Genomic DNA, 22,097 nt, shown 5'->3' with positions numbered 1-22,097 from the left:
TCTCCAAGCCCTGATACGATAACGGCGGCGAGAACGGCGGCGAGACCCTCAACCCCACATTTCCTCTCGCAAAGGCAGGTAGGCACTAACTGGGTCACCGAACACCGAGCCGCAAAACTGGATATCGGAGCAACGCCGAACAACCGGGGCAGAGAGGGGAATGGAGTGGATTGGCAGCTGATTGCGGAATGCCGATTGCGGAGGAATGTGTCAGTATTGGACTATTACGTCTTGGAATACATTCAGTCACTGTTCGGTGCGAGTTCGCATGGTGCGAGTTCACATACGGATTGATCAGGATATTATGTTTGCGAGGTCACATACAATTCATCAGGACATTATGTAAGGTAATTTTTTTTAATGGAGTAAGCAACTTTTTGCATTTTAGGCGTCATATCCGATGATATAATAGAACCGAGTTATAGTACAAACATGCGCCGTTCGAAAATAAATTCCCCCATCAACAAATCCTGCCATTCACCAACCAAAACCCACCAACGACCCATCAACAATTTACTTCTGGTTCTCGGGGCGGAGCGAGCGGACGGCCTTTCCGGCCCTCCAGATCTCGAGATCACGGATCTCCTGCATCTCAGCCTCGTACTTCTCTCTGTAGTCAGGCTGGGAGTTGTAGTCGAGGGAGCGCTGGGTCTCCTTGCCGGTCTTGACGGAGTCGTACAGGTCGTTGAAGACGGGCTTCAGGGCGTCCTTGAACTTGTTGCTCCAGTCGATGGCACCGCGGCGGGCGGTGGTCGAGCAGGCCTCGTACATCCAGTCCATGCCGTTGGCACCGATGAGAGGGTAGAGGGACTGGGTAGCCTCCTCGACGGTCTCGTTGAAGGCCTCCGAGGGGGAGTGGCCCTGCTCACGGAGAACCTCGTACTGGGCGAGGAACATACCGTGGATGCCGCCCATGAGGCAGCCTCTCTCACCGTAAAGGTCAGAGTAGACCTCCTTCTCGAAGGTGGTCAGGTACATGTATCCGGCGCCGACGGCGACACCGAGAGCAGTGGACTTCTCGAGAGCCTTGCCGGTGACATCCTGGTAGATGGCGATGGAGGCGTTGATGCCACGGCCCTCACGGAAAAGGGTGCGGACAGTGCGGCCGGATCCCTTGGGGGCGACGAGGATGACATCGACATCAGTTGGCACATCGACCTTGGTGAGCTCCTTGAACACGGGGGAGAATCCGTGAGAGAAGTAAAGAGTCTGGAAATAAGTGTTAGTAATGCGAAGTTAGGCATTGAATGTGGATCTGATGTACCTTTCCCTTGGTGATTTGGGGCTTGATGTGAGGCCAGGTCTCGGACTGGGCAGCATCGGAGAGGAGGTTCATGATGATGGTACCACGGCTGATGGCCTCATCAATCTCGAAGAGGTTCTTGCCCTCAACCCATCCATCCTGCTGAGCCTCCTTCCAGGACTGTCCACCCTTGCGGACACCGACAATGACGTTGAGGCCCTGATCTCTGGCATTGAGACCCTGACCGTGTCCTTGCGAACCTGAGCAATTGGTTAGCAGTGTTCGCGCAATTGACCGAGCGAGTTCAACATACCATATCCGATCATAGCAAGAGTGTCATCCTTGAAGTACTCCTACGAAATCGTAAGCCGAGGTCGCACGAAAACCCAAAAAGGCGGTGGGATCGCCAATTGAGCGGTTACATCATCGGGGAGGACTTACCAGGAGCTTCTCACGAGGCCAGTCGGAGCGCTCATAGACCAGCTCTTTGTCGCCAGCAAAGTCAACGGTCTTGACACCACGGAACTGCTGGACAGGAGCTGCAGCTCTGGCGACAGTGGGCCTGGCAGCAGCATTGATGGCGGACACGAAGGTACGCTTAGCCACTGGCGCAGAGAATTGGCGTGCCAATTGGGAGCGGGCAGCTCGTGAAAGAGTTCGTGAAGCCATTTGTGTGTTGTGGTTCAATGGCTAAGAAAGATGGGGGGGCTGTTGATACTTATAACAGTGAGTCAAGGTCTGTGGGGATACGTAGCTCGAGTATTGAATTTTTGAGGCCGATCTCGCTTCCCCGACGCCCCATAGCTTTAGCGCGCTAGTGCGGCATAGTCACGTGTTTATGGGGTTTTGCTCCACGGTAAACCGTAGTTACTCCACAAACTCGCCTATTTCTCGACGCCATCATTTCACAGGCTGGTTCTTGATGAGCTTGATCACTACGGACGACATCTAATAGGCCGGGTGGTGTAGTTGGTTATCACGTTTCGTTAACATTTCAAATGTACCGAAAAGGTCCTGGGATCGAACCCCAGCCTGGTCATTATTTTTGCCGTCTTCGGTGACTCAAAGCTGGTATAAATTCGGCGTTGAGAGCTGTTACTTTTGCCGCCGAAAAGTCGGAGCAAAAGACCGTGCATAATAGCTACTAAGAGGATCAGATCAGCCTGGAGCCACCGTTATCGCTCAAGTTGACTTCAGCAACTCAATGAAGGCTGTAAATGACTCAGAAACTATTAGAGCCGTTTAACTCCTCGGTCACTCAAAATTAAACCAAAAAGGGGAAGCTCTATTAGTTTTAATGTTGCGCAGAGTCACTCTTCATACTTTTAGGCGGTACAAGTACTCACAGGTTCTCATGATGTCCAAAAAGCCCAAGGAGGGACTATCCGTAGCTGAGAATTAGGAATATAGCAACTTGTTCAAGCGCCCGTTTAACAGACAAAACCCTTGATAGAGCCTAAGAAAACATGTGCAAAACTGCCATAAGCGCACGAAGCTGTCCGCCGATTCATCTGATTGCTCGTTTGCCAGATCATGGAAAGGCTAAAAGAAGGCCGTGTAACTGCTACCGTTTTTCGAGATTTGGGTAGATAACACAAACATCCAGTTCCGGCGACTTGGGACAATTATAATTTTCTGTCTCGGCCATACTGTGTCGTCCTGCTCCGATCACCTTTATAACAAGCGGTGCTACTCATTATACGCAATGGTAGCATGGGCCCTTGAAGGGTATCGCCTTCTTATGGCCTTACACATCATCACATGCCACCTTGTAAAGACCATATCGTGTTGTCTTGAGAGTATGAATTCCTGTAGTAATATATGGGCATTCCTCTACGAATGCGACGACCGAAGCCTCCGCAATAAACTCCCAGAGCCCGCTGTGCTAAAACGCCTCAGATGCCCAACCAAAAATATCTCCGTAGTTCCCATATGCTTCTATACCGTGGGCCTTCTACTTCAGAACCTTCTCAAAAGGCACACCCCGCACAGGGCCACCGCCCATTGCTGTCCTGACGTTCCTCTTGAATCCCTCCCTGTTTGACCGTAAGTCTTCGGCTGCATCTTTGTTGAGAGGGTCGGAGGCGTTGGGTTCGAGGAATAAGAACTATTGGCACATATGTTAGCAGTGTTATAAAGGACCTGCGGGGAACCACGAACCTGTAATCCAACGATAACCGCATTAAGGTTCAGCACCGGCTTCCAGTCCTCTCTCAAGATATTCAGGCACACATTGCCCTCGAGATCGATATTCGGATGGTATATCTTCTGCGTGCACTTTACTTTCGGCGGGTCATGCGGGAAGTTCTGGTTGATAGCGAAGGAGAAGTTGAAGCGGCCCCCCTTGTACATGCCCTCATCCGGGTCGATCGTAAGAGTAAAGTTGAGGATGTCGTTTGGGTCGGGGAACTCGGTGTGCCATGTTCTGCTCGGCTCAAGCTCTTCGAGATCTAGCTGGCTTGATTAGCTACGGCGCTCTCTCTTGGTGGGGGTGGTATCGGTTGGACTGGACTGGACTGACCTTTTTGCACGCGCAGTTGGGCTGCTGTGACCTTCTTCTTTTTCGTGCCATTTGCGTTGGCAGCTGCTTGCTCCTTTGCTTTCTATATCGGGCGTTAGAATGGGATGCTTCGGGGCCTTTGGGAATCAGCTGTGGAATGTGCATACCATAGACCATATTTTCAGCATGGTGGCGGTAGACCAAGGCTGGACGCCTGCGGGACGGTGTTCCCGGTGCTGTTCTGGTTGTCTGGCGCCCCTCTCCGACGGCGTATAGAGGGCGATGAACAGCAAGTCCTTAGTGTGACAGGGCGAGCTGGTTTATATAATAGAGAGCAGCGGAGTGCGAGGCAGCAGCAGGAAGTGAGTATTGGGGGTTGGGCTGGGAGAATGAGGGGGTGACTTGTTTTGTTATCGGAACATTGGCGATCTCAAGTATCGTGGTTGATAGTGGTCACGTGAGATTGCTCTTGTGGCGTTGTTGAGTAAGCTACGTTTTGGAGATGTGCCAGGAACCTTCTTTGGTTGACAAACAGCAAATTTGTCGGCGGACGCTCTAACCGAACTGGTGGCCCTGTCGCCAACGGCGGTCAACGGCAGCCATATGTCAGTTCAACAGCACTGCAGCTCTCGTTACACTGTCCTAGCAACTGGCTGACGGCAAGCTGTAACTATCGATTCCATATATCGTAAAAGAAAACATGCAACTTCAACTCCGCAACCCTTATTCTTTCTCCTATACGATAATAAGTCCTGAGACCATTCGACGATCGCTGATAGTCTGTCATACATACGAGTGCTGCAGAATACCACTACAGAAATGGGGGATGGGCTAGTAGTACTGAGGAACGACGAAGCGGGGATTGGTGAACAAGACACTGAATATTCAAGCAAAGACAGTATGACGAATCGAGAATGAGGGGATAAGAGACAGTATCGTGAACCTAACAATCCTGTCCACGCGTAAAGTGCTCTGCAGTACTGTAATTGTGATATGATGATGCCTCGGCGTCACCAAAATCCTAGAATAAAGCAAGCAAGACCAGCACGGCTGGCTGCCGCTCCATAAAGCGGTACAGTATAAAATAGCATCATAGCATCATCTAGTGGAGTACAACGTCGTAGGCACAGTACGCGGCGAGCTAGGGGTACCAAAGACAAATTTTGCGGATGGGTACGGGATCTGGCAAAGGGGGGGGAAAGGAATAGTCTATAAATACATTAGCCCCTGTCTGCCAGCTACGAAGTCTTACGCCTCTACTGTGCACTCTACACTCTACTGTACATCCGACCCATTTCTTTGTTCAATACGAAGAGTACTAAATACCTTTTGTCCATGATCTACCGTCAGCGTGTGATATGTATATGGTACTTCATTAAAAGCCCCTTTGCTTTTTAATAGGGTGGTCGGCGAAAGAGCAAAAGGGGGATCCTGCTTACGTGCGAGGACCGCAGTACTGTTGCACTGGAATAGAGTAATCTGACCTGTTGTCTCTCATGTGCAGAGAATATGTCTGTTTCGACAGGAATATTGATTGACAGGAACAGGACTTTCAGTATCGGATTCAGGAGTCAAAGCATAGCATGAGTTTGATTTCATAGAGAGTTGGCGGACAAGATTAATATCTCCAATGATGCACCCATACACAGTAAAGTCAAGATGAACTGAACTCTGAAAATAGAGTACCATACTACAGTGGTACCTTCTTTGTCCCGGCAATGCTAGGTACCGCTGATGGTGAGGCTGTGTGGAGTGTGGCACACCTCACAATCCTTGGACCTTTGGATTCTGTTCCCCATCTTTTCTTGGCGGGACTTTGGAGCACTCAACGCCACAAAGCTGAACGGTGCTAATCACAGAGGCACAACTTGTGAAACATTTCTTCTGCTTCAAGACTTCTTACCAAAACCTCACACTGAGGTCTTCAAAGAAACCTGTTTTCACCCCTTTTTATCCTCACCCCTCAAAGGCCATCTTCCATTGTGCCCTCTTGTCTCTCGCTATCCCTCTATCCTTAGACACAGAACCTGCGAAATCCGAAACAACTTTTGTTCGACCGGGAAAAAGGCAACGCGTCCTGCTCTGGAGACTACACAGATATCTCTGGATCCATCGATTTCGCAATAATTTGATGGTTTAAACGCAATACACGCGTCGCCTCCATCAATATCACACAAATGGAAGGTCGTTACAATCCAGGGGCACCTCTTCGTGAGGTGGACCCTTCGGATCCTAGAGTACGTGTTACCCCTTCGGCGTGGTGAGCCAACTACTGCCAAATACTAACAAACGGCCAGTATAACCAACCTAGGCCAGACGCTCGCGATGAATCCGAACTTGGCCTGCTTTCCCCAGGCGGTGGGCATGCATACCAGTCCCCATTTGATGGAAACAATCAATCGAATCTGGAAATTCAGAGGCCTGTCTCGACAGCATACAGCTTGACAGAGTCGTACGCAGTGCCTGGGCAGCAGAACCCACAACATGCGACAGAGTATTCGAGCGGCTCATCCTTCCAGCAAGGAATCGAACTCGAGGACATTCCTTTCGGAGGCACAAACCGAGCCCCGTCGCCATCGCGAACGATCGACTCGGAAGATGCCTGGAGAAAGCGTCAGGCTCCTGGCGGCGGAGGCCTCAAGCGCTACCCTACAAGAAAGGTGAAGCTTATCCAGGGCTCGGTCCTCAGTATCGATTACCCAGTCCCGAGTGCCATCAAGAACTCGATAGAGAAGAAATACACAGCCGATGTCGAAGCTGGAAACGAAGAATTCACCCACATGAGATACACCGCGGCTACCTGCGACCCTAACGACTTCACAATGAGGAACGGTTACAATTTGAGGCCTGCGATGTACAATAGGCACACTGAGCTCTTGATTGCGATTACATACTATAACGAAGATAAGGCGCTGCTTTCGCGCACGCTGCACGGTGTCATGCAGAACATCAACGACATTGTCCGTCTCAAGAAGACTGAGTTCTGGAACAAGGGAGGACAGGCATGGCAAAAGATTGTCGTTTGCTTGGTCTTTGATGGTTTTGATGCTTGCGACAAGGAGGTTCTTGACGTTCTGGCCACTGTCGGTGTCTTCCAAGAAGGTGTCATGAAGAAGGACATCGACGGAAAAGAGACAGTCGCTCATATCTTCGAGTACACAACGCAAATCTCGGTGACTGCCAACCAGCAGCTTGTGCGTCCTCAAGAGGGTGCGGCAAACAACCTGCCACCCGTGCAGATGATGTTCTGCTTGAAGCAGAAGAACAGCAAGAAGATTAACTCCCATCGTTGGTTGTTCAATGCTTTCGGACGTATTCTGAACCCAGAAGTCTGCATTCTGCTGGATGCGGGTACTAAGCCTGGCCCCAAATCGCTCTTGTCGCTGTGGGAAGGTTTCTTCAACGACAAAGATCTCGGAGGAGCTTGTGGTGAAATCCATGCCATGTTGGGCAAGGGCGGGCGCAACCTGATCAATCCTCTGGTTGCAGCTCAGAACTTCGAGTACAAGATCAGTAACATTCTCGACAAGCCGCTTGAGAGCTCTTTCGGATATGTCAGTGTGTTGCCGGGTGCTTTCTCAGCATACCGTTATCGTGCTATTATTGGCCGCCCGCTCGAGCAGTACTTCCACGGTGATCATACGCTTTCTGCGATTCTTGGAAAGAAGGGTATCGAGGGCATGAACATTTTCAAGAAGAACATGTTCTTGGCCGAGGATCGTATTCTTTGCTTCGAGTTGGTCGCCAAGGCTGGTTCGAAGTGGCATTTAACCTACATCAAGGCGGCAAAGGGAGAAACGGATGTTCCTGAGGGCGCCCCTGAATTCATTGGCCAGCGTCGTAGATGGCTCAACGGTTCATTTGCAGCCAGTGTTTACTCTGTCATGCATTTCGGTAGAATGTACAAGAGTGGACACAACTTGGTCCGCATGTTCTTCTTCCATATCCAGCTTGTTTACAACGTCTTCACGGTTATTCTCACTTGGTTTTCGCTCGCCTCTTACTGGCTTACAACGACTGTTATCATGGATCTTGTTGGTCTTCCAGAGCCAGCTTCTAACACCGGAGCAGAGCACCACGGATGGCCTTTCGGAGACACAGCGACCCCGATCATCAATACGATTCTAAAGTACCTATATCTCGGATGTCTGGTCATGCAATTCGTCCTGGCCCTCGGAAATAGGCCAAAGGGATCTCGTTACACATACATCACATCGTTCATGATCTTCTCGTTCATCCAGCTGTATGTCATTACGCTGTCTATGTTCCTGGTTGTACGCGCGTTTGTTGGATCAAACGTGGACAAAACAGCGATCTTCACCACGAATATCTTCTCGTCTAACAGCTCTGGTATCATTCTCATCGCGCTTGCGGCCACTTTCGGTCTATACTTCGTCGCCTCGTTCCTTTACCTGGACCCATGGCACATGTTCCACTCCTTCCCTCAATACCTGCTTGTCGCATCCTCGTACATCAACATCCTCAACGTCTACTCCTACAGCAACTGGCACGATGTGTCTTGGGGAACCAAGGGATCCGATAAGGTCGATGCTTTGCCATCTGCACAGACAACCAAGGTCGAAGGCAAGGCGGCTGTCATTGAAGAAATCGACAAGCCGCAAGAGGATATTGATAGTCAGTTTGAGGCAACTGTCAAGCGCGCTCTCAAGGAATACAAGGCGCCTAAGGAGGATGAGTCCAAGTCTTTGGAGGATTCCTACAAGTCTTTCAGAACGACCCTGGTGGCTTTCTGGATTTTCTCCAACGCCATTCTTGCCGTGGTCATTACTAGCGACAACTTCGATTCGTTCGGATTCGGGGTAAGTTTAAACATCCATACATACCATCCGACATTAACTAACAATATCATAGAACAAAGCATCTGCTCGCACAGCCAAGTTCTTCCAGGCCCTGCTCATCGCAACAGCCTGTCTGTCTCTCGTTCGCTTTATTGGATGCCTGTGGTTCCTGGGCAAGTCCGGAATCATGCGCTGCTTCAGGAGACGTTGAAAAGGGCGTATTACGCCCGCGAGTATGTCTCGTCAACATATAATGACCGGCGTTTTTGTGTTTGGGTATGTTGCTACATGTATAAAAACGATATCGTTTTCTTTTTGTGAGACATTAGAATAATGCAATACAATACTTTTTGAGATCTGTACAAAGTTCGGCATGGTTGTTTCCCCTTGCTTCCCTCACATTGACCACTTGCGCATGTGCAATTTCGACCAGGCAAGGGAGGGCAACGTTCAGCATCGTGATTCACACATTGACCACCTGCGCATGTGCAATTTTGATCAAGGCAACATTGGCATTCAGCATCGTGATGCAAATTAAACTCCGAGCACAAGCAACCAACTCAATCGCTCGATTGATTGTCTGAACGAATATGTGGATACAGACAGGTAACTTTCACCCACGACCGTGTAAACCGGCCAGACCTTTTCTGCCAAAAAGACCAATATAGAGCCAGTTGAGCGGCAGTCGAGCGGATCTGTGGAGTATGGTTGTGGAGAGAACTGTTTCTGAAACGTGGGTGATGGCGAACGGCCGCGGTATCACCTTAATAGTGGGGATGATCGCGGACGCGATGTTTCAGCGGCATTCCTCCGTAGAAGCACGCCAGGGAATCTTTTCAGAACGCCACCTTTTCTGCGGCTACGACGCGCTATTTCGTGTTGGTTGTGCATATCCTGCTTGAGTGGAAGGGATTTTCGGTGGGAGAGGTTGGGGAGAGGGATTGATGATGCGCTGGATCGTTGATCGTTGATCGTGGTTGGTATGTACTTGTCTATCTATACTGTATAGCGGCATTTGATTGTCTGGAGGAGGAGAAGACCGTGTGCTGTGCTTGTGCGAGGGATGATGATCCTTCGCCCGTGACAGCCATGTGTCTCCTCTTCATATGATTGCCATTGCCAATGGTATAAGCGTACAGCGTACTTCGTATAGATCTAATATTACACCGTAATGTTAGCATCTTAGCATCTTAGCACCTTAGCACCGTCTGCAAATCATTTGTTCTGGCCGTCGTTTATGCGTAAGAGTACAAACACCAAAGTACTCAAAGTACGACGCGTTTTTTCCTTCTCAGAGTCAGGAACCCTCGAATCAGACGCCGCCATCCAGGAACACGAAGGGCTCACTGGGGGTCCACGGCTAATATCTCCTAGCTGATTTCGGCCTAATGCGTTATCAACCCCCCCTTGTCATTTCCGATCATTCAGCCACGGCTTCCATGCCGCCCACCACCCACGACGGCAGACCCGCCCGTTGTCCCCTCAGCTCGCATCTCATCTCACCACCACCACCTGCCTCGTCCCTCATCCTCACCACCATCTCCATCTTCACCCTCATCTTCAACTTCATACCCCATCCGTGTCATTGTTCAGGGTCCCATTTTGCCCTTCCTTCCCCAATTCTCGATTTCCCCGAACTGCACCTTTTTTCACCGACTTTTCAGGTCCCCAACGCTACTTCGAACCCAGACCCTCGACATCCGCTCTTAGCCTTGGCTTCAACTGTCGCGATTCAAACAAATATCTTACCACGAATACCGACCTTTCATAACCAGCGAGTCGAATTGATCGACCCGTCTCAATGTTAGGAAACAGACGCTCGCAACTATAACCTCTGGTCATCTCAACAACTCGAGATACCACCACATTCGCTCACTATATATCAACTTTCACGCACCCATTTATTACGATTTGCAATCCACTGTTCCACTTCAATCAAATATCATTATACAACCCCCAGGCACAACACAACAAGCTCGTACGAGTTAAGCAACAGAGTTCCACAGGACATCAGCAGGTGGTTGGAAGATAAACTCGTTCGGCTGTGCCACGTCAACTTCAGGACCAGAACTCGGTACGGCGGCAACCACAAGTTGCAAGGCGATCCCGGGCTGTGCTCAGATCGTTTGCCTTGCTAGCAGAGGCTCTCTCTACTAAATACATTGGGCCTGTTCCCACTCCTATCATATACTACCCATAAATCGCTCAAATGGCAGTCTTCGGCGGCGATAGTAAGTTGACAACCCAACCCACCTGCGTCCCTTTTCGATTCTAACATCTGCCAGTGTCGAGGGGTCTGTTTGCCCGCGAGTGTGTCCCCTGCCCTTCAGTAACACCTGCTTGTCCATCCTGCCCGACGGGCTCGAAATGCTCAATATCAGTCCAGACCTGCGACACCTGCCAATCGACGTCCTGTATCGTCGATCCTACAGTAGTCACCCCAGCGAACCCTGATACATCAACAGTTGGCGGTGGTGATTCCAGCCCCAATGTCGGTGCCATCGCGGGCGGTGTTATCGGAGGACTGGCGGCGATTGCGATTGTCGTATACCTTGTGTGGAGATTCTTCGTCAAGAACAGGAGGGCTCAGTACGAGGAGGAATATGCGGAGCAATATACCAACCAAGCGACGGATTCGGAGAAGGATTTCGCATCAAGGCGGGACGCGCGTGCGTCTACTCATACAGTCGGCTCGATCGCTTCTACCGTTCTTACCAGAGCATCCAACATTATCCAGATTGCATATATTCCAGGCGTTACGAACAGATCGGCACCTTCAACGCCCGGCCTCCTCGTTCCCCCGGTTCCTCCGATCCCTATCGCCCTCTCGGGCGCAGGCACCCCGAGCTACGAGGACGAGCACTTCTTCATGCCTGGCGACCTCCGCGACTCGACTTACTCTGCCATGACTGACCGAACGTCATACGCACCACGATCCAGTGTCGCATCTACCATCTACGGCAAGAACGCCGTTCTTTCACCGTTACCCGCCCAGACTGTTATGAGAGGAAAGGCAGCTGTGATCAGCGTCAAGTCCAACGGAGGCCACTCGCCGGGTGAATTAACACCACCAGTTCCAAACGTGGATTACACCCGATATAAAAACAACAACATGCAACCCCCACCCAGCCCAGCATTCAGCGTCGGCTCCACCTTCCTCAACAGCGCCAGCGCAGCTACAGCAACGCAGATCAAGCCAACGATGGTCAAAGTGATTCAAAAGAAGATCAATAAGCCGAAATCTACAACCGCAGAGTCGAGCGAGACCGAGGCGCAGGAAAATGATGCTAGCCGCGAATCCGCAGCTATCACCATTATCGACGACACACCCACTGTTGAGCAGGGGCCGTTCAGCGATCCGTCACCAGCTGCTTCATCGCCGAAGACGAAGGGACATGTGAAGAAGGGGAGCTTGAGCGCGGTTATCGAGGAGGCTCAGTCGAAGAAGGCGCAGAGCGAGGCGAGCGCTAAGGAGGAGGCGAAGAAGAAGGATGAGACGCCGTTTGGCGACGAGCATGCGACTGATTGATCGCATTTTCACACACACCCAATACCAAAGGCTGGCTCAACGACGAGCCGACAGATTTTTCTATGTATATACTTGGAAGGGCGTTTGGAGGAGTTGGGAGGACAACAACTAGTCTCCACGACATGACGGGCTCTTTTATTTTTTGCGGCCGGAAAACTCCTTTTTGTTTTTAAGATAGGATGGATTTTTGGAGGATTTTTCTGGTATCTTAGCCGGGAGGAGGTTATGGCTGGGATGGAGGATGAAATTGTTGCAGAAGCAAATAGGTTTATTCAAACTGCAGGCCAGACTGCAAGCCAGACGGGCGATTTACGACACATTCAAATACAGCTTTTCCAAGCACCTTTCACGCATAACCAATACCATTGGCCCCTCTTCCCCCCCCCCCCCTTTTCCTCATGAGCGTGGTTTTAGTAATAGTCGCGCGGATATTTGCGCAATGGCTCGAGGCTAGAACGGCTTAATCCATACCTACCCAAAGTCCGACCGTCTCGGCGTGCGCTCGCTCGCACGCCACTCCCCCCCAGAGCCGATGATGTGCATCCCCTCGCGCCTATTACGACGGGTTGCCCTCGCCGATCCCAAGCCGCTGATCGAGCCTAGACGTTGGTTTTTATACAGCGATGTGTCACGTACCCCTCTCGCTTGACTGTGACAATTCGGTCCGTGGAGGGAGGGAGTGGTGAGGAGTGGGAGCTGTGGGCGCCACTGGGTCCACATAGCAAGTAGGCAGGCACAGCTCACAGCTCTTCCAAGCTCCATTGATTGTCTGTGGGCCCCGTGTGTGTGGTGGTGGTGTGGTGGTGTCGTAACCCTTGCTTATGTAAGATGCTGTGGTTGTGTGTGCGCGTGTGCGTGTGCGTATGTTGTGTAGTGTGGTGTCGCTTCGGTAACTAGAGTGCTGACGAGATGGGGACTTCCTGTCATGGTGACAGTTTCGTGGAGAAGGTGCATGTTGCGTTATACCTTGATTTGTGTTTTTGGGTTTAAATGGATTTTAGGGAGATGAGAGGAGGAAGGATTGAGCGGGTTTTGGGGTTACTGTTTTAGTGATTACCTGTCTTTCCCGAACTATAGTTACTGTATTGTAAATCTCTCGGTGGATATCGTAGACGCAGGTATGGGTTGAGTAGGGATCGACGAGTTTTTTGAGGAATAAACGATAACTTACATACTTACATACCTCCTCTAGACTGTACTCTAGACTGCACCCGTACCTTGCTGTGCTGTACTTTGTGTGTGTATACACGCACCTTGTTGCTGTTTATTTGAACGATTTTGCAACTCGACTGTGCATATTGTCATGTACTGAAAGACTTGACTGCACGCACATACTACTTTGCTGTACTGTGCTGTACTTGCTTTGTACAATTAATTACTGCACTGTCCTCTAGCTGTACTCGTACTACTGGTCTACTATAATACTATACTCTCTGCTACTAACTCTCTACTACTCTCTACTACTCTACTACTACTCTACTACTACTACTATACTACTACTAGTACTCCGAAAAGTAAACCCAACCTCCTATCCCGAAAAAGCCCTTTAGTTTACCATTATTATTTCCCAATATTATCTCAATATCTCCCCATTATATCTCTCGTCTCGGAATCAGATTTGTTGATTATCGAGCGATTGTTACTAAAAACTACCTTACCTACACTACTGTTACTACTACTACCCACCTATCCACCACCCAAAAAACTCCGTCCGAGCTTCTGGACGCACTACTGCATTGCTCTTATCCCATCACCCCCCAAGCTACCACCACTACTACTGCGACTACTGCGACTACTCCGACTACACCTGAATTCTACTTCCTTCCTTCCGCCGCCGTCGCTCTTCCCTGAATTTCCCTTCCCGCACGAGACTGCATTGGAAGGAACGTACTGTTGTAGAAGCTTGGCCCATCTCGATCTCTCTCAGACAATTAATAGCCGCAGCAAGCCAGCAGTACCACCAAGCAGCAACCAACCCAAAGCCCGTGCAAAAACCTGTCTCCTGTCTCTTGCCCCACCATTACTCGTCCTTGAAAGAAGCTCGTCCCGCCGATAAACTTCCCCACAGTCGAGATACATGAACATCTAGCGAAGCAGCATTGCAGAACGACAACACCTCTACAATATGTCGGGAAAGATGATCCTGTACAAGCTGGTGGTGCTTGGAGATGGTGGTGTTGGCAAGGTCGGTGCTCCCGCGGCCCTCTCTCCCTCCGCCCCTGGGACATCAAAGCTCACGCACAGCTCTAGACCGCTTTAACGATACAGCTATGCCTCCAGCATTTCGTCGAGACGTGAGTAGCTCCCCCCCTCCCGAAGCTCCAGCTGCGTGGCTAACTTTCAATTCTCCAGCTACGACCCGACAATTGAGGACTCCTATCGCAAACAAGTCGTCATAGACGGGCAATCCTGCATGCTCGAGGTCCTCGACACAGCCGGCCAGGAGGAATACACTGCCCTCCGTGACCAGTGGATCCGCGACGGCGAAGGCTTCGTCCTCGTCTACTCCATCTCCTCGCGCTCCTCATTCACCCGCATCCAGCGATTCCACCACCAGATCCAGCGCGTCAAGGAAGCCTCTCCGCCCTCATACCCCGGGTCCTTCTCCGCGCCCTCCGGCCCCCCCGGCGCCGTCCCCATCATGCTCGTAGGCAACAAGGCAGACCGCGTGACGGAGCGCGAAGTCTCGACGCAGGAGGGCCACGCGCTCGCCCGCGAGCTGGGCTGCGAGTTCGTCGAGGCCTCGGCGAAGAATTGCATCAACGTCGAGAAGGCCTTCTACGACGTCGTGCGCCTGCTCCGCCGACAACGGCAGCAGAGCCTGCGCGCGACGCCGAACGCGAGGGGCGCAGGTGCTGCGCTCGGCGAGGCGCCGCGCGGCGATAGGCCTCCGAGGAACCACAGGGAGGATAGGCAAAAGGCCAAGAAGTGTGTTATTTTATGAGCGGCCTCCTCCTGTCCCGTCTAGCGACAGGAATGCCGAGCAGGCCCCGCGCTGGGCTGTGCCATGACCGTTATGACTTCTATCCTCTTATCCTACATCGATTGCGCGAGCGACGCCGCTCCTCCGAAGCGGCATGGTCCCCGGGAGTGCGTCGTTTGTTATCATCATCATCTATCTACAGAAACCCCAGCTTTGAGCAGCAGGTGTTTGTTACCCGAATTCGTCTTTTCATCAGACGTACGTTGTTGTGTAAACGTATGTCCGCCGTCATCACATCACATCTTCACGCACGTCATGTCATTCGCATTGTTCTTGTTCCGCTCTTCTCTCCCAACGGCGAACGGAGTATCAAAAGAGGGTTGGGTTGGGTGGGTGGTTGGATGGTTGGGGGGGGGTTCAAACGTTGGCGTATGATTCAACGAGGGTCACATTTCATGTCATGAGAGATGTGTGTTGGGGTTCTACAAACTGCAAATATGGCGTGGAGTTTGTCGGCGCAAAGCTCTACTTTTTTTTTGTTTGATGGAAAGGGCTCTCGCCGCAGGCACATATATATCAGAGAGAGAGAGAAACGAGCACATACGTTTTGGGGGGTTTCTTGTTCGCCCGGTCACATTCATCTTTTTGGATTGTCATCGATCATCTTCACAAACCTATCTATGGCTTGCCACTTTACGTAGCACAGCTGATTGGAAATTTTACGGATAAGTTAACTACAACTACTTAGAAATTATTATAGATATACCACAATATCCTCGCTCTCTCTCTGTGTGTGTGTATTTTCTCTTGGTGACCTTTCCGGGGTCTGTGTGTTGTGTGGTGGTGGGGAGGGGATATAGCAACTGCACACTACTGAGCACTGACTCCAACACACTGATCACTATCGAGTACGGACATCCTAAGAGAAGAGAGGTACTTGGTGACATGTGAAACCTAGATCCATCTTTTCCCTCCCCCCAGTGGCAGGCGGGCGAGACCCGAAGCGGAGCATCAGTCAAGGGCTAGCTAGCAGCGAAGGGACCCTCTCCCCTTCTCCCCTTCCCCTCTCCACTCCCTCTATGATAACGCTGGTTCGTTGCGTGCCCCAGCGCCCGCGCGCGCGCACACCCATTTAGTTCTAGGTCGGTAGAAGGGGGTCTCAAGGGGGGATTACCGTGGTCGCATCCCGAGATGGATGGATGGAGGTCTGTTGTCTGCCAGCAGGATCGTGGTATGTATGTATGCATGGTGGTGCCAGAAATTCGTTTGGATGGGGACCGTGCATTCGTTGGTGGGCTAGTGTTTTTTTTTATTGTGACTACTTACTGCATAGGATAGATGGGTTTTTTTGTTAAAAAAAAAAGGCTCATTACTCGTGGGGGCTGGGATTTTATGGTGGTTTTTAATGTCCTGTTCAATAAGCTAGGTTGGTGTGGGAAATGGAGCTATGGCTTATGGGAGGGAAATTATATTCGGCCTAGATTGCTGGTAGCGATTCCTCGAAAGCACCACTGTGGTTAGCACTGTCGCACTCATCGCGCCAGTTGTGGAGTTGAGTGGTGGAGTCGTCAATTGAATTCCGCGGCCACAGCCGGGGCCCCGCCGGAAGATATCGCCAGCAAGTCAAGTCAATTCAACTCGCTCATGGTGAACCACCAGCTAGCCAGCACCACCGCCGCTGCTCTCTCTCTCTCCGTGGATAAATGCACGGAATCGGGTTTGCATAAACAACAAACGTACGGGGGGATGGGGAAACCTGGCAAGGAAAAAAAACCAAGCATCACCACCACAGCCAACACCCGCGTTCGAGCAAAAAAAGGCAAGGGTGCGGAGAAACGCGCTGTTTTTTCTCTTTCTCTTTCTTTCTCTCTCTCCCTCTCTCTGCACCACCTACCTACCTGCCTGCCTGCAACCGCCGACCGACCGACCTCACCTCACCTTGTGCACGCCCGCCCGCCCATGCATCACCAATCCTAAATACCAGCGTGCCCAACCACGCACCCCCCTACCACCACCCTACTGTATTCGCGTGCCCGACCGACCGACCGAGCGTAACCGTAACGCACCCCCCAGCTGGGGCGGCGGGAGGGCCACGCTGCCACGGGGATACCAGGCCATGGCGGTGGGACGCTTGGTCGGGACGGGGTGCGTGGAGGACCGGCTGCCCGCGCAACCGGGGCGTGGAAACGGACGGGCAAGACAACAGTGCTAGGTAGGGAAGGGGGGATCCGCGTGGGGCGGTGATTTGGATTGTAAAACATGGTCTTGGGGAGAGGGAGGAGCGAGGGAGGGAGAGATGGTCGGCGGTCGGGGACGCAATAATGGAGCGGAGAGAGAAGGAATGGGATGGGATGGGAGATGCAATGTAGGTTACTGTGATGTGCTGTGTGAATGTGAGTGTGAGTGCGTGTGTGTGTGTGTGTGCAAATACAGCGCAACCATGCATCGGACAAATCCAGCATGCTTGCACCCAGCAGCACCATCCCGTTCCATGGCCACACATACCCTGCAGCCACCGGCCCCTCGTAGCGCGTCCTGCGAATCTTCAGAGGCGCTCGCTTTTGTCTGATTCTCACATCCCGTCCGTCTCCTGTCTCGTCCGTCCGAGGACGGCGGGTCGGGGGAAGACCGAGTGGACGCCGGGCGGTGAGTTTGGGGGTGAGTTGAAGGGGCTTGTGCGTGCGGCAGCGCCGTCGATCCATCGGCTCTTGCCCGTTCATTATCGGTGTTGCCAAGGGGCGCGGTTATTGGCTGTGTTTTTGGCCGGGGAGGCGGGACGATGGTAGGGTGTGAGGTTGTTGTGGCTAGTGAGATAGTGAGATGGTGAGATGTTGGTTTCTCGGGTTTGCGCTCTGATGCGGATAGTAGGTCTCATCCGTTCTTTTGTCGCCGCAAAGTATGGAGACGTTTGGTGAGACGAGGAGCTGGTGAGGTTCCATGGGGCGACCTCCAACCAGGTCAAGCACTGCGCGTAGGGTAGCATGTGCATGCATCCAGGTAGCAGGTGTGGATACACATCTCCGTTTCCCCGCGTGAATTAGAGTGCCACCGCGTGGACTATCCTCCTTCAATGCCTTCCGTGAACCTCCTACTTCTGGTAATCCTGGAACAGCTGTACTGGAACAACAGCACTGGAACAACAGGACCAGTTCAGACACCTCGAGGGCCGGACCGATATTGGCTGCATACCATGCGTCCCATATGCAATGCGGACAGGGCCGGCGTGCCTATATTGCAGGGACAACGATGCATGTGTCTCCAATCACGTGGTTTGGTTTCGAACCTTGGATATCGAGGTCGCTGTTGGATGCATGTGCAGCGGTAATATCTCGCTGCAGCTTATTAATTTGAGTGATTGGTCGTGTGGGAAAAAGCAATTCTGGATTGAGGAGTCGCGGCGAGATTCCGAGAGACACACCGAAGGGTGCCTTGTCACGTGTTTGAGACATTTTATATCAAGTTTGTCATTGTTGTATTAGAAATATGAGGACGCACGGGAGAAGTCATATATTTACGGGGCATGATGTGCATTATTTCGGGCCGTTGGATACATTGCGGGGGCGGGCCGATTGGAAATGTTATTTGTTATTTGTATAACATTTTTTGTATTTAAAATAAAAACGCCAAATAATAATACTCAATGCTAGTCTACCGCAAATAAACACATCTACTCTCAAGGAAATCTAGTAAAAAAATATCATCTGTCTACAAAAAATAATCCCTGTTGCCCGCTCACGCCCTATCACACTCCCAGTTATCATCCGTAAATCCGCGAAATTAGGAAGGGACAGCACTATGCTCCTCGCTTGGTAAGACAGAGCTTGAAATCCCGTTCCCAACAACGGGAAACCCCTCAACAACGACATTTGGTAAAGCAATATGCTCGCAAGCAGCCGCGGGGTTTGCATTTCCATTCGCAGTGGAAAGAACCTTCTGGGCGACGGCCTCTGATGAAACGATGTGATTGCAGTCAGTCGTAGAACTTGAAAACCCATTCTCAGTGACGGAGCCTTTATGATTAACGATCTCTCGTGCAGCAATCTGCTCGCTGGTAACCTCAGGGCCAGTATTTCCATTCCTCGTGATGAGGACCTTCTGATAAACGGTCTCTGTCACAGCAATATACTTGTAGACAGGCGCAGGGCCAGAATTTCCGTTCTCAGTGACGAGGACCCTTTGATAAACGGTCTTTGGCAAAGCAATATACTCATAGAGAGCTGCAGGGCCTGTATTTCCGTTCTCAGTAACGAGGACCCTTTGATAAACGGGCTCTGACAAAGCAACATACTTATAGATAGCTGCAGGGCTTGAATTCCCGCTCTCAGTGATAAGGACCTCCTCAGCAATGACCTCTGGTGAAGCAATCTGCTCGCTGTTAGCCGCAGAGTTTGAATGTCCGTTCTCAGTGACGAGGGATTTTGGATTTCCATTCTCAGTGACAAGGACCTCCCCAGCAATAGCCTCTGGTGCAGTAACATGCTCGCCATTAGCCACAGAGTTTGAATGTCCATTCTCAGTGACGAGAACCTTTGAATTTCCGTTCTCTGTGACAAGGGCCTCCTCAGCAATAGCCTCTGGTGTAGTAACATGTTCGTCGGCATCCTCAGAGCCCGAAGTCCCATTCTCAGTGATAGGGACTTTCTCAACAACGGCCTCCGATGCAGAAATCTGCTCGCCAACAGCCGCGACCTCCTCGGTGTATTTGCCTTCCTGCAGCAGGCGCCTCAGAATCTTTCCCGTTGGGTTTCTCGGGATATCTGTAACGAAAATAACTCGATCCAGCTGCTTATACCTCACAAGCCTCTCCTTCATCCAAGCCTTGACATCATCTTCAGTAACAGTGCTCCCTGGGCGCCGAACAACAAAACCGCGAGGTATGCCGTCGTATGTATTGGCGGCCTGGATGCCAATCACACCCGCGTCGATGATGTCCTCGTGTAGCAAGAGTACGCTCTCCAACTCCGTTGGACTCACTTGCCAACCCTTGACCTTGATGACGTCCTTCTTGCGGTCAGGGACATACCACTTAGAGTCTTTGACGTATCCAACATCTCCGCTTCTGGTCCAACCACCAGGAGCAAAAGCTTCAGCTGTTGCCGTGGGGTTGTTGAGATACCCCAGCATCGGGAAAGGAGGCTTAATGTAGATTTCGCCAATTTGGCCGTCCTCGAGGCAGTCGTTTCCAGCATTATCTACAACTCTGTGATCTGGTTAGCTTGGAAGTTTGAATTGGGAAAGGATATAGGGAATACTTACTTGAGGGAGAACCCCGCAAATGGCCGACCAACACTACTGGTCTCGTCTTTCTCTGGATATTGGAATCCGCAAACCCAGCCGCATTCCGACATTCCAAAGATCTGGTTGATGCGAGCATCTGGATGAAGAATGTCATACAGCTGTTCCTGGATATGATATGCAATCGCCGCTCCGCCACAGAAAACCTGACGCAGAGATGCCACAGTTGAGCTTGTGCATTTTGGTAACAAGGGCAGCGAGAGGACCATCGGTGGAACAAGTAGAACCTCCGTGATCTGATATTTCTCAACTGCATCCAAAACCGCATTTCCATCGTAACGCGGCATAATGTAGCAGGGAGATCCTGTCTTAAGTGGCATCCCATGCTGCGATGGGGCGGCATAGGCCGGGAACGGAGGAAGACAACACAGTCTGCTAACCTAGACACAGTCAGTTTGGTCTCTGGAATACTAAGAAAACACTTACCTCGTATGGCATCTTCCTCTCAGTCTGGATCTGACACTGGTTGATCAAGTATGCGTGTGGAATCACCACAGCCTTCGGGAGGCCCGACGTGCCGGAACTGCTGATGTATGATGCAGGGACATTTGCTGAGTCGACAATGTCCTCAATGGTAATCTCATCATCGCCGATGAGGTCCCAGAAGGACGTTGTCCCAGATGGCACACCCTCGTGGTGCACATCGAAAATGATAATATTGGATTCTGGGATCCCAACCTCGGCGGCAGCTTCCTTAACCTTAGAAAAGGTTTGTAAGTCGGCGACGACGAATTTCGCATTGCACACACGCAAGTGATGTGCTAACTCGAAGACTGTGTATCCTGGATTTGCACCAGTGAATATTCCTCCGGCGGCGATGATGCCGAGGTATGTCGGCGTGTAATAAATCTAGAACGGTCAGCTCCATTGTTCTAGAATGAGACATTATGAGACAAAAAAAAACTTACATCGTTGAGGCTGACCACACAAGCACAGTCGCCTTTCTGGAGGCCAAACTTTTGCAAGCCTGAACCTATCTTTAGGACTAAAGTCTTGACTTGGGAAGCGGAGAGGCCGCGATCTGGGTTGTTCGCATCGATATAGATCTGATTTAGAAAAGTTAGCATCTATGAAGTCATGGGCAGGGAAGAAGTGATATCAAACTCACAGGTTTATTCTGGTCGTAGTCCAGGCCCTTGAAGAGCCACTGGACGTAGCTCATGATGATGATATATCCAAAAGCTCAAGTTGTAAGAGAGTAGGATACTTGATATTCAAAAATGGTTGTGATGTGAAAGTTCTGAGAGTGGCAGCAGATTCACGGATACCTGGAGGTATATATGTGTGATGCCAAGGACAGAATGGTGCCGAAGTGAGGTGAATAGTCTTTGGCTTGTCCTCAATAACAATGAGTGGAGAGTAGTGAATATAAAATTGGAACAAAGAGTGCTAGTTTTAGAACTGAGAACTATGAAGATTGCCCGATCCCTGCATGTTCTAAGTTGTGAAAGTAGGCCATCCAAAGGGGATGGCCGTGAAATATAGTCGATCATAAAGCCCATTCATTCACTTACTTTGTTAATTCCGACGTGGGGGATCCATGAGCATGGTTACATTTCCACCGTTCTGGCAAGGTGGAGTGGTTGTTTTGCCGCGAATCCACACATGTCTTCGATAGAAGGAACCTTTTGTTTCACGGCATTGTCCACTACGTAGAATTGGAAATCAAACTGTATCAGTACTATCCGCACCCGCATAAGACATGCCACAGATTTGTAGCCCAACTTTGTCTTAGATGCTAGTAACGCTTCACAACCAACCATGCTATTTCGTTGGTTCTCGGCCTTGAAAAGACCGGATTTGATATA

At 50.9% G+C, this 22,097-nt stretch overlaps 6 protein-coding genes and 1 non-coding gene across 7 annotated transcripts; 4 read left to right on the top strand and 3 right to left on the bottom strand.

Annotated features, from left to right (window-relative positions):
• Positions 1 to 362: 362 nt before the first annotated feature.
• On the bottom strand, positions 363 to 1,995 carry ILV5 (Bifunctional acetohydroxyacid reductoisomerase). Its single transcript, XM_018274132.2, has 4 exons — positions 1,685 to 1,995; positions 1,557 to 1,596; positions 1,265 to 1,503; positions 363 to 1,209 (listed from the first exon to the last, which is right to left on the bottom strand). The coding sequence occupies exons 1-4, from the start codon at positions 1,910 to 1,912 to the stop codon at positions 514 to 516; spliced, it is 1,203 nt and encodes a 400-aa protein (XP_018130932.1). The 5' UTR covers positions 1,913 to 1,995; the 3' UTR covers positions 363 to 513.
• Positions 1,996 to 2,197: 202 nt separating this feature from the next.
• On the top strand, positions 2,198 to 2,283 carry VE01_04662 (the record flags this gene model as incomplete). The annotated part of the gene is made up of 1 exon: positions 2,198 to 2,283. It is a non-coding gene; the product is annotated as a tRNA-Val (tRNA).
• Positions 2,284 to 3,034: 751 nt separating this feature from the next.
• UBC12 (NEDD8-conjugating protein ubc12) lies at positions 3,035 to 4,181 on the bottom strand. The gene is made up of 4 exons (XM_018274131.2): positions 3,911 to 4,181; positions 3,765 to 3,846; positions 3,404 to 3,693; positions 3,035 to 3,350 (listed from the first exon to the last, which is right to left on the bottom strand). The coding sequence occupies exons 1-4, from the start codon at positions 3,929 to 3,931 to the stop codon at positions 3,198 to 3,200; spliced, it is 546 nt and encodes a 181-aa protein (XP_018130930.1). The 5' UTR covers positions 3,932 to 4,181; the 3' UTR covers positions 3,035 to 3,197.
• A 1,427-nt stretch (positions 4,182 to 5,608) lies between these two features.
• CHS2_1 (Chitin synthase 2) lies at positions 5,609 to 8,973 on the top strand. Its single transcript, XM_018274130.2, has 3 exons — positions 5,609 to 5,980; positions 6,041 to 8,563; positions 8,616 to 8,973. The coding sequence occupies exons 1-3, from the start codon at positions 5,921 to 5,923 to the stop codon at positions 8,751 to 8,753; spliced, it is 2,721 nt and encodes a 906-aa protein (XP_018130931.1). The 5' UTR covers positions 5,609 to 5,920; the 3' UTR covers positions 8,754 to 8,973.
• Positions 8,974 to 10,009: 1,036 nt separating this feature from the next.
• VE01_04659 (uncharacterized protein) lies at positions 10,010 to 12,402 on the top strand. Its single transcript, XM_018274129.2, has 2 exons — positions 10,010 to 10,773; positions 10,828 to 12,402. The coding sequence occupies exons 1-2, from the start codon at positions 10,752 to 10,754 to the stop codon at positions 12,069 to 12,071; spliced, it is 1,266 nt and encodes a 421-aa protein (XP_018131013.1). The 5' UTR covers positions 10,010 to 10,751; the 3' UTR covers positions 12,072 to 12,402.
• Positions 12,403 to 13,374: 972 nt separating this feature from the next.
• RAS2_1 (Ras GTPase ras2) lies at positions 13,375 to 15,373 on the top strand. Its single transcript, XM_018274128.2, has 3 exons — positions 13,375 to 14,256; positions 14,322 to 14,365; positions 14,424 to 15,373. Exons 1-3 carry the CDS (start codon positions 14,197 to 14,199, stop codon positions 15,013 to 15,015), a joined length of 696 nt encoding a protein of 231 aa, XP_018131012.1. The 5' UTR covers positions 13,375 to 14,196; the 3' UTR covers positions 15,016 to 15,373.
• Positions 15,374 to 18,664: 3,291 nt separating this feature from the next.
• On the bottom strand, positions 18,665 to 21,451 carry VE01_04657 (uncharacterized protein; the record flags this gene model as incomplete). Its single annotated transcript, XM_018274127.2, has 5 exons — positions 18,665 to 20,194; positions 20,251 to 20,669; positions 20,716 to 21,138; positions 21,198 to 21,335; positions 21,398 to 21,451. 5 exons carry the CDS (start codon positions 21,449 to 21,451, stop codon positions 18,772 to 18,774), a joined length of 2,457 nt encoding a protein of 818 aa, XP_018131017.1. The 3' UTR covers positions 18,665 to 18,771.
• Positions 21,452 to 22,097: the final 646 nt, after the last annotated feature.

The sequence above is a fragment of the Pseudogymnoascus verrucosus genome (genome assembly GCF_001662655.1).
Source record: "Pseudogymnoascus verrucosus strain UAMH 10579 unplaced genomic scaffold scaffold_18, whole genome shotgun sequence".
NCBI classification, from domain to species: domain Eukaryota; kingdom Fungi; phylum Ascomycota; class Leotiomycetes; order Thelebolales; family Thelebolaceae; genus Pseudogymnoascus; species Pseudogymnoascus verrucosus.
This window is presented reverse-complemented; position numbering and strand designations above follow the sequence as displayed.

What these genes read in the sequence shown, in the direction of transcription:
- ILV5 (XM_018274132.2), bottom strand. Translation starts at nt 1,912, where the DNA reads ATGGCTTCACGAACTCTTTCACGAGCTGCCCGCTCCCAATTGGCACGC. An exon ending in GGCCTCGTGAGAAGCTCCTG is followed by an intron (nt 1,597 to 1,684) that starts GTAAGTCCTCCC and finishes ACGATTTCGTAG; the next exon opens with GAGTACTTCAAGGATGACAC. An exon ending in CCCAAATCACCAAGGGAAAG is followed by an intron (nt 1,210 to 1,264) that starts GTACATCAGATC and finishes ACTTATTTCCAG; the next exon opens with ACTCTTTACTTCTCTCACGG.
- VE01_04659 (XM_018274129.2), top strand. Translation starts at nt 10,752, where the DNA reads ATGGCAGTCTTCGGCGGCGATA. An exon ending in GGCAGTCTTCGGCGGCGATA is followed by an intron (nt 10,774 to 10,827) that starts GTAAGTTGACAA and finishes AACATCTGCCAG; the next exon opens with TGTCGAGGGGTCTGTTTGCC.
- RAS2_1 (XM_018274128.2), top strand. Translation starts at nt 14,197, where the DNA reads ATGTCGGGAAAGATGATCCTGTACAAGCTGGTGGTGCTTGGAGATGGT. An exon ending in GAGATGGTGGTGTTGGCAAG is followed by an intron (nt 14,257 to 14,321) that starts GTCGGTGCTCCC and finishes GCACAGCTCTAG; the next exon opens with ACCGCTTTAACGATACAGCT. An exon ending in CTCCAGCATTTCGTCGAGAC is followed by an intron (nt 14,366 to 14,423) that starts GTGAGTAGCTCC and finishes TCAATTCTCCAG; the next exon opens with CTACGACCCGACAATTGAGG.
- UBC12 (XM_018274131.2), bottom strand. Translation starts at nt 3,931, where the DNA reads ATGCTGAAAATATGGTCTATG. An exon ending in TGCTGAAAATATGGTCTATG is followed by an intron (nt 3,847 to 3,910) that starts GTATGCACATTC and finishes CGCCCGATATAG; the next exon opens with AAAGCAAAGGAGCAAGCAGC. An exon ending in CCAACTGCGCGTGCAAAAAG is followed by an intron (nt 3,694 to 3,764) that starts GTCAGTCCAGTC and finishes CAAGCCAGCTAG; the next exon opens with ATCTCGAAGAGCTTGAGCCG.
- CHS2_1 (XM_018274130.2), top strand. Translation starts at nt 5,921, where the DNA reads ATGGAAGGTCGTTACAATCCAGGGGCACCTCTTCGTGAGGTGGACCCT. An exon ending in TGGACCCTTCGGATCCTAGA is followed by an intron (nt 5,981 to 6,040) that starts GTACGTGTTACC and finishes ACAAACGGCCAG; the next exon opens with TATAACCAACCTAGGCCAGA. An exon ending in TCGATTCGTTCGGATTCGGG is followed by an intron (nt 8,564 to 8,615) that starts GTAAGTTTAAAC and finishes ACAATATCATAG; the next exon opens with AACAAAGCATCTGCTCGCAC.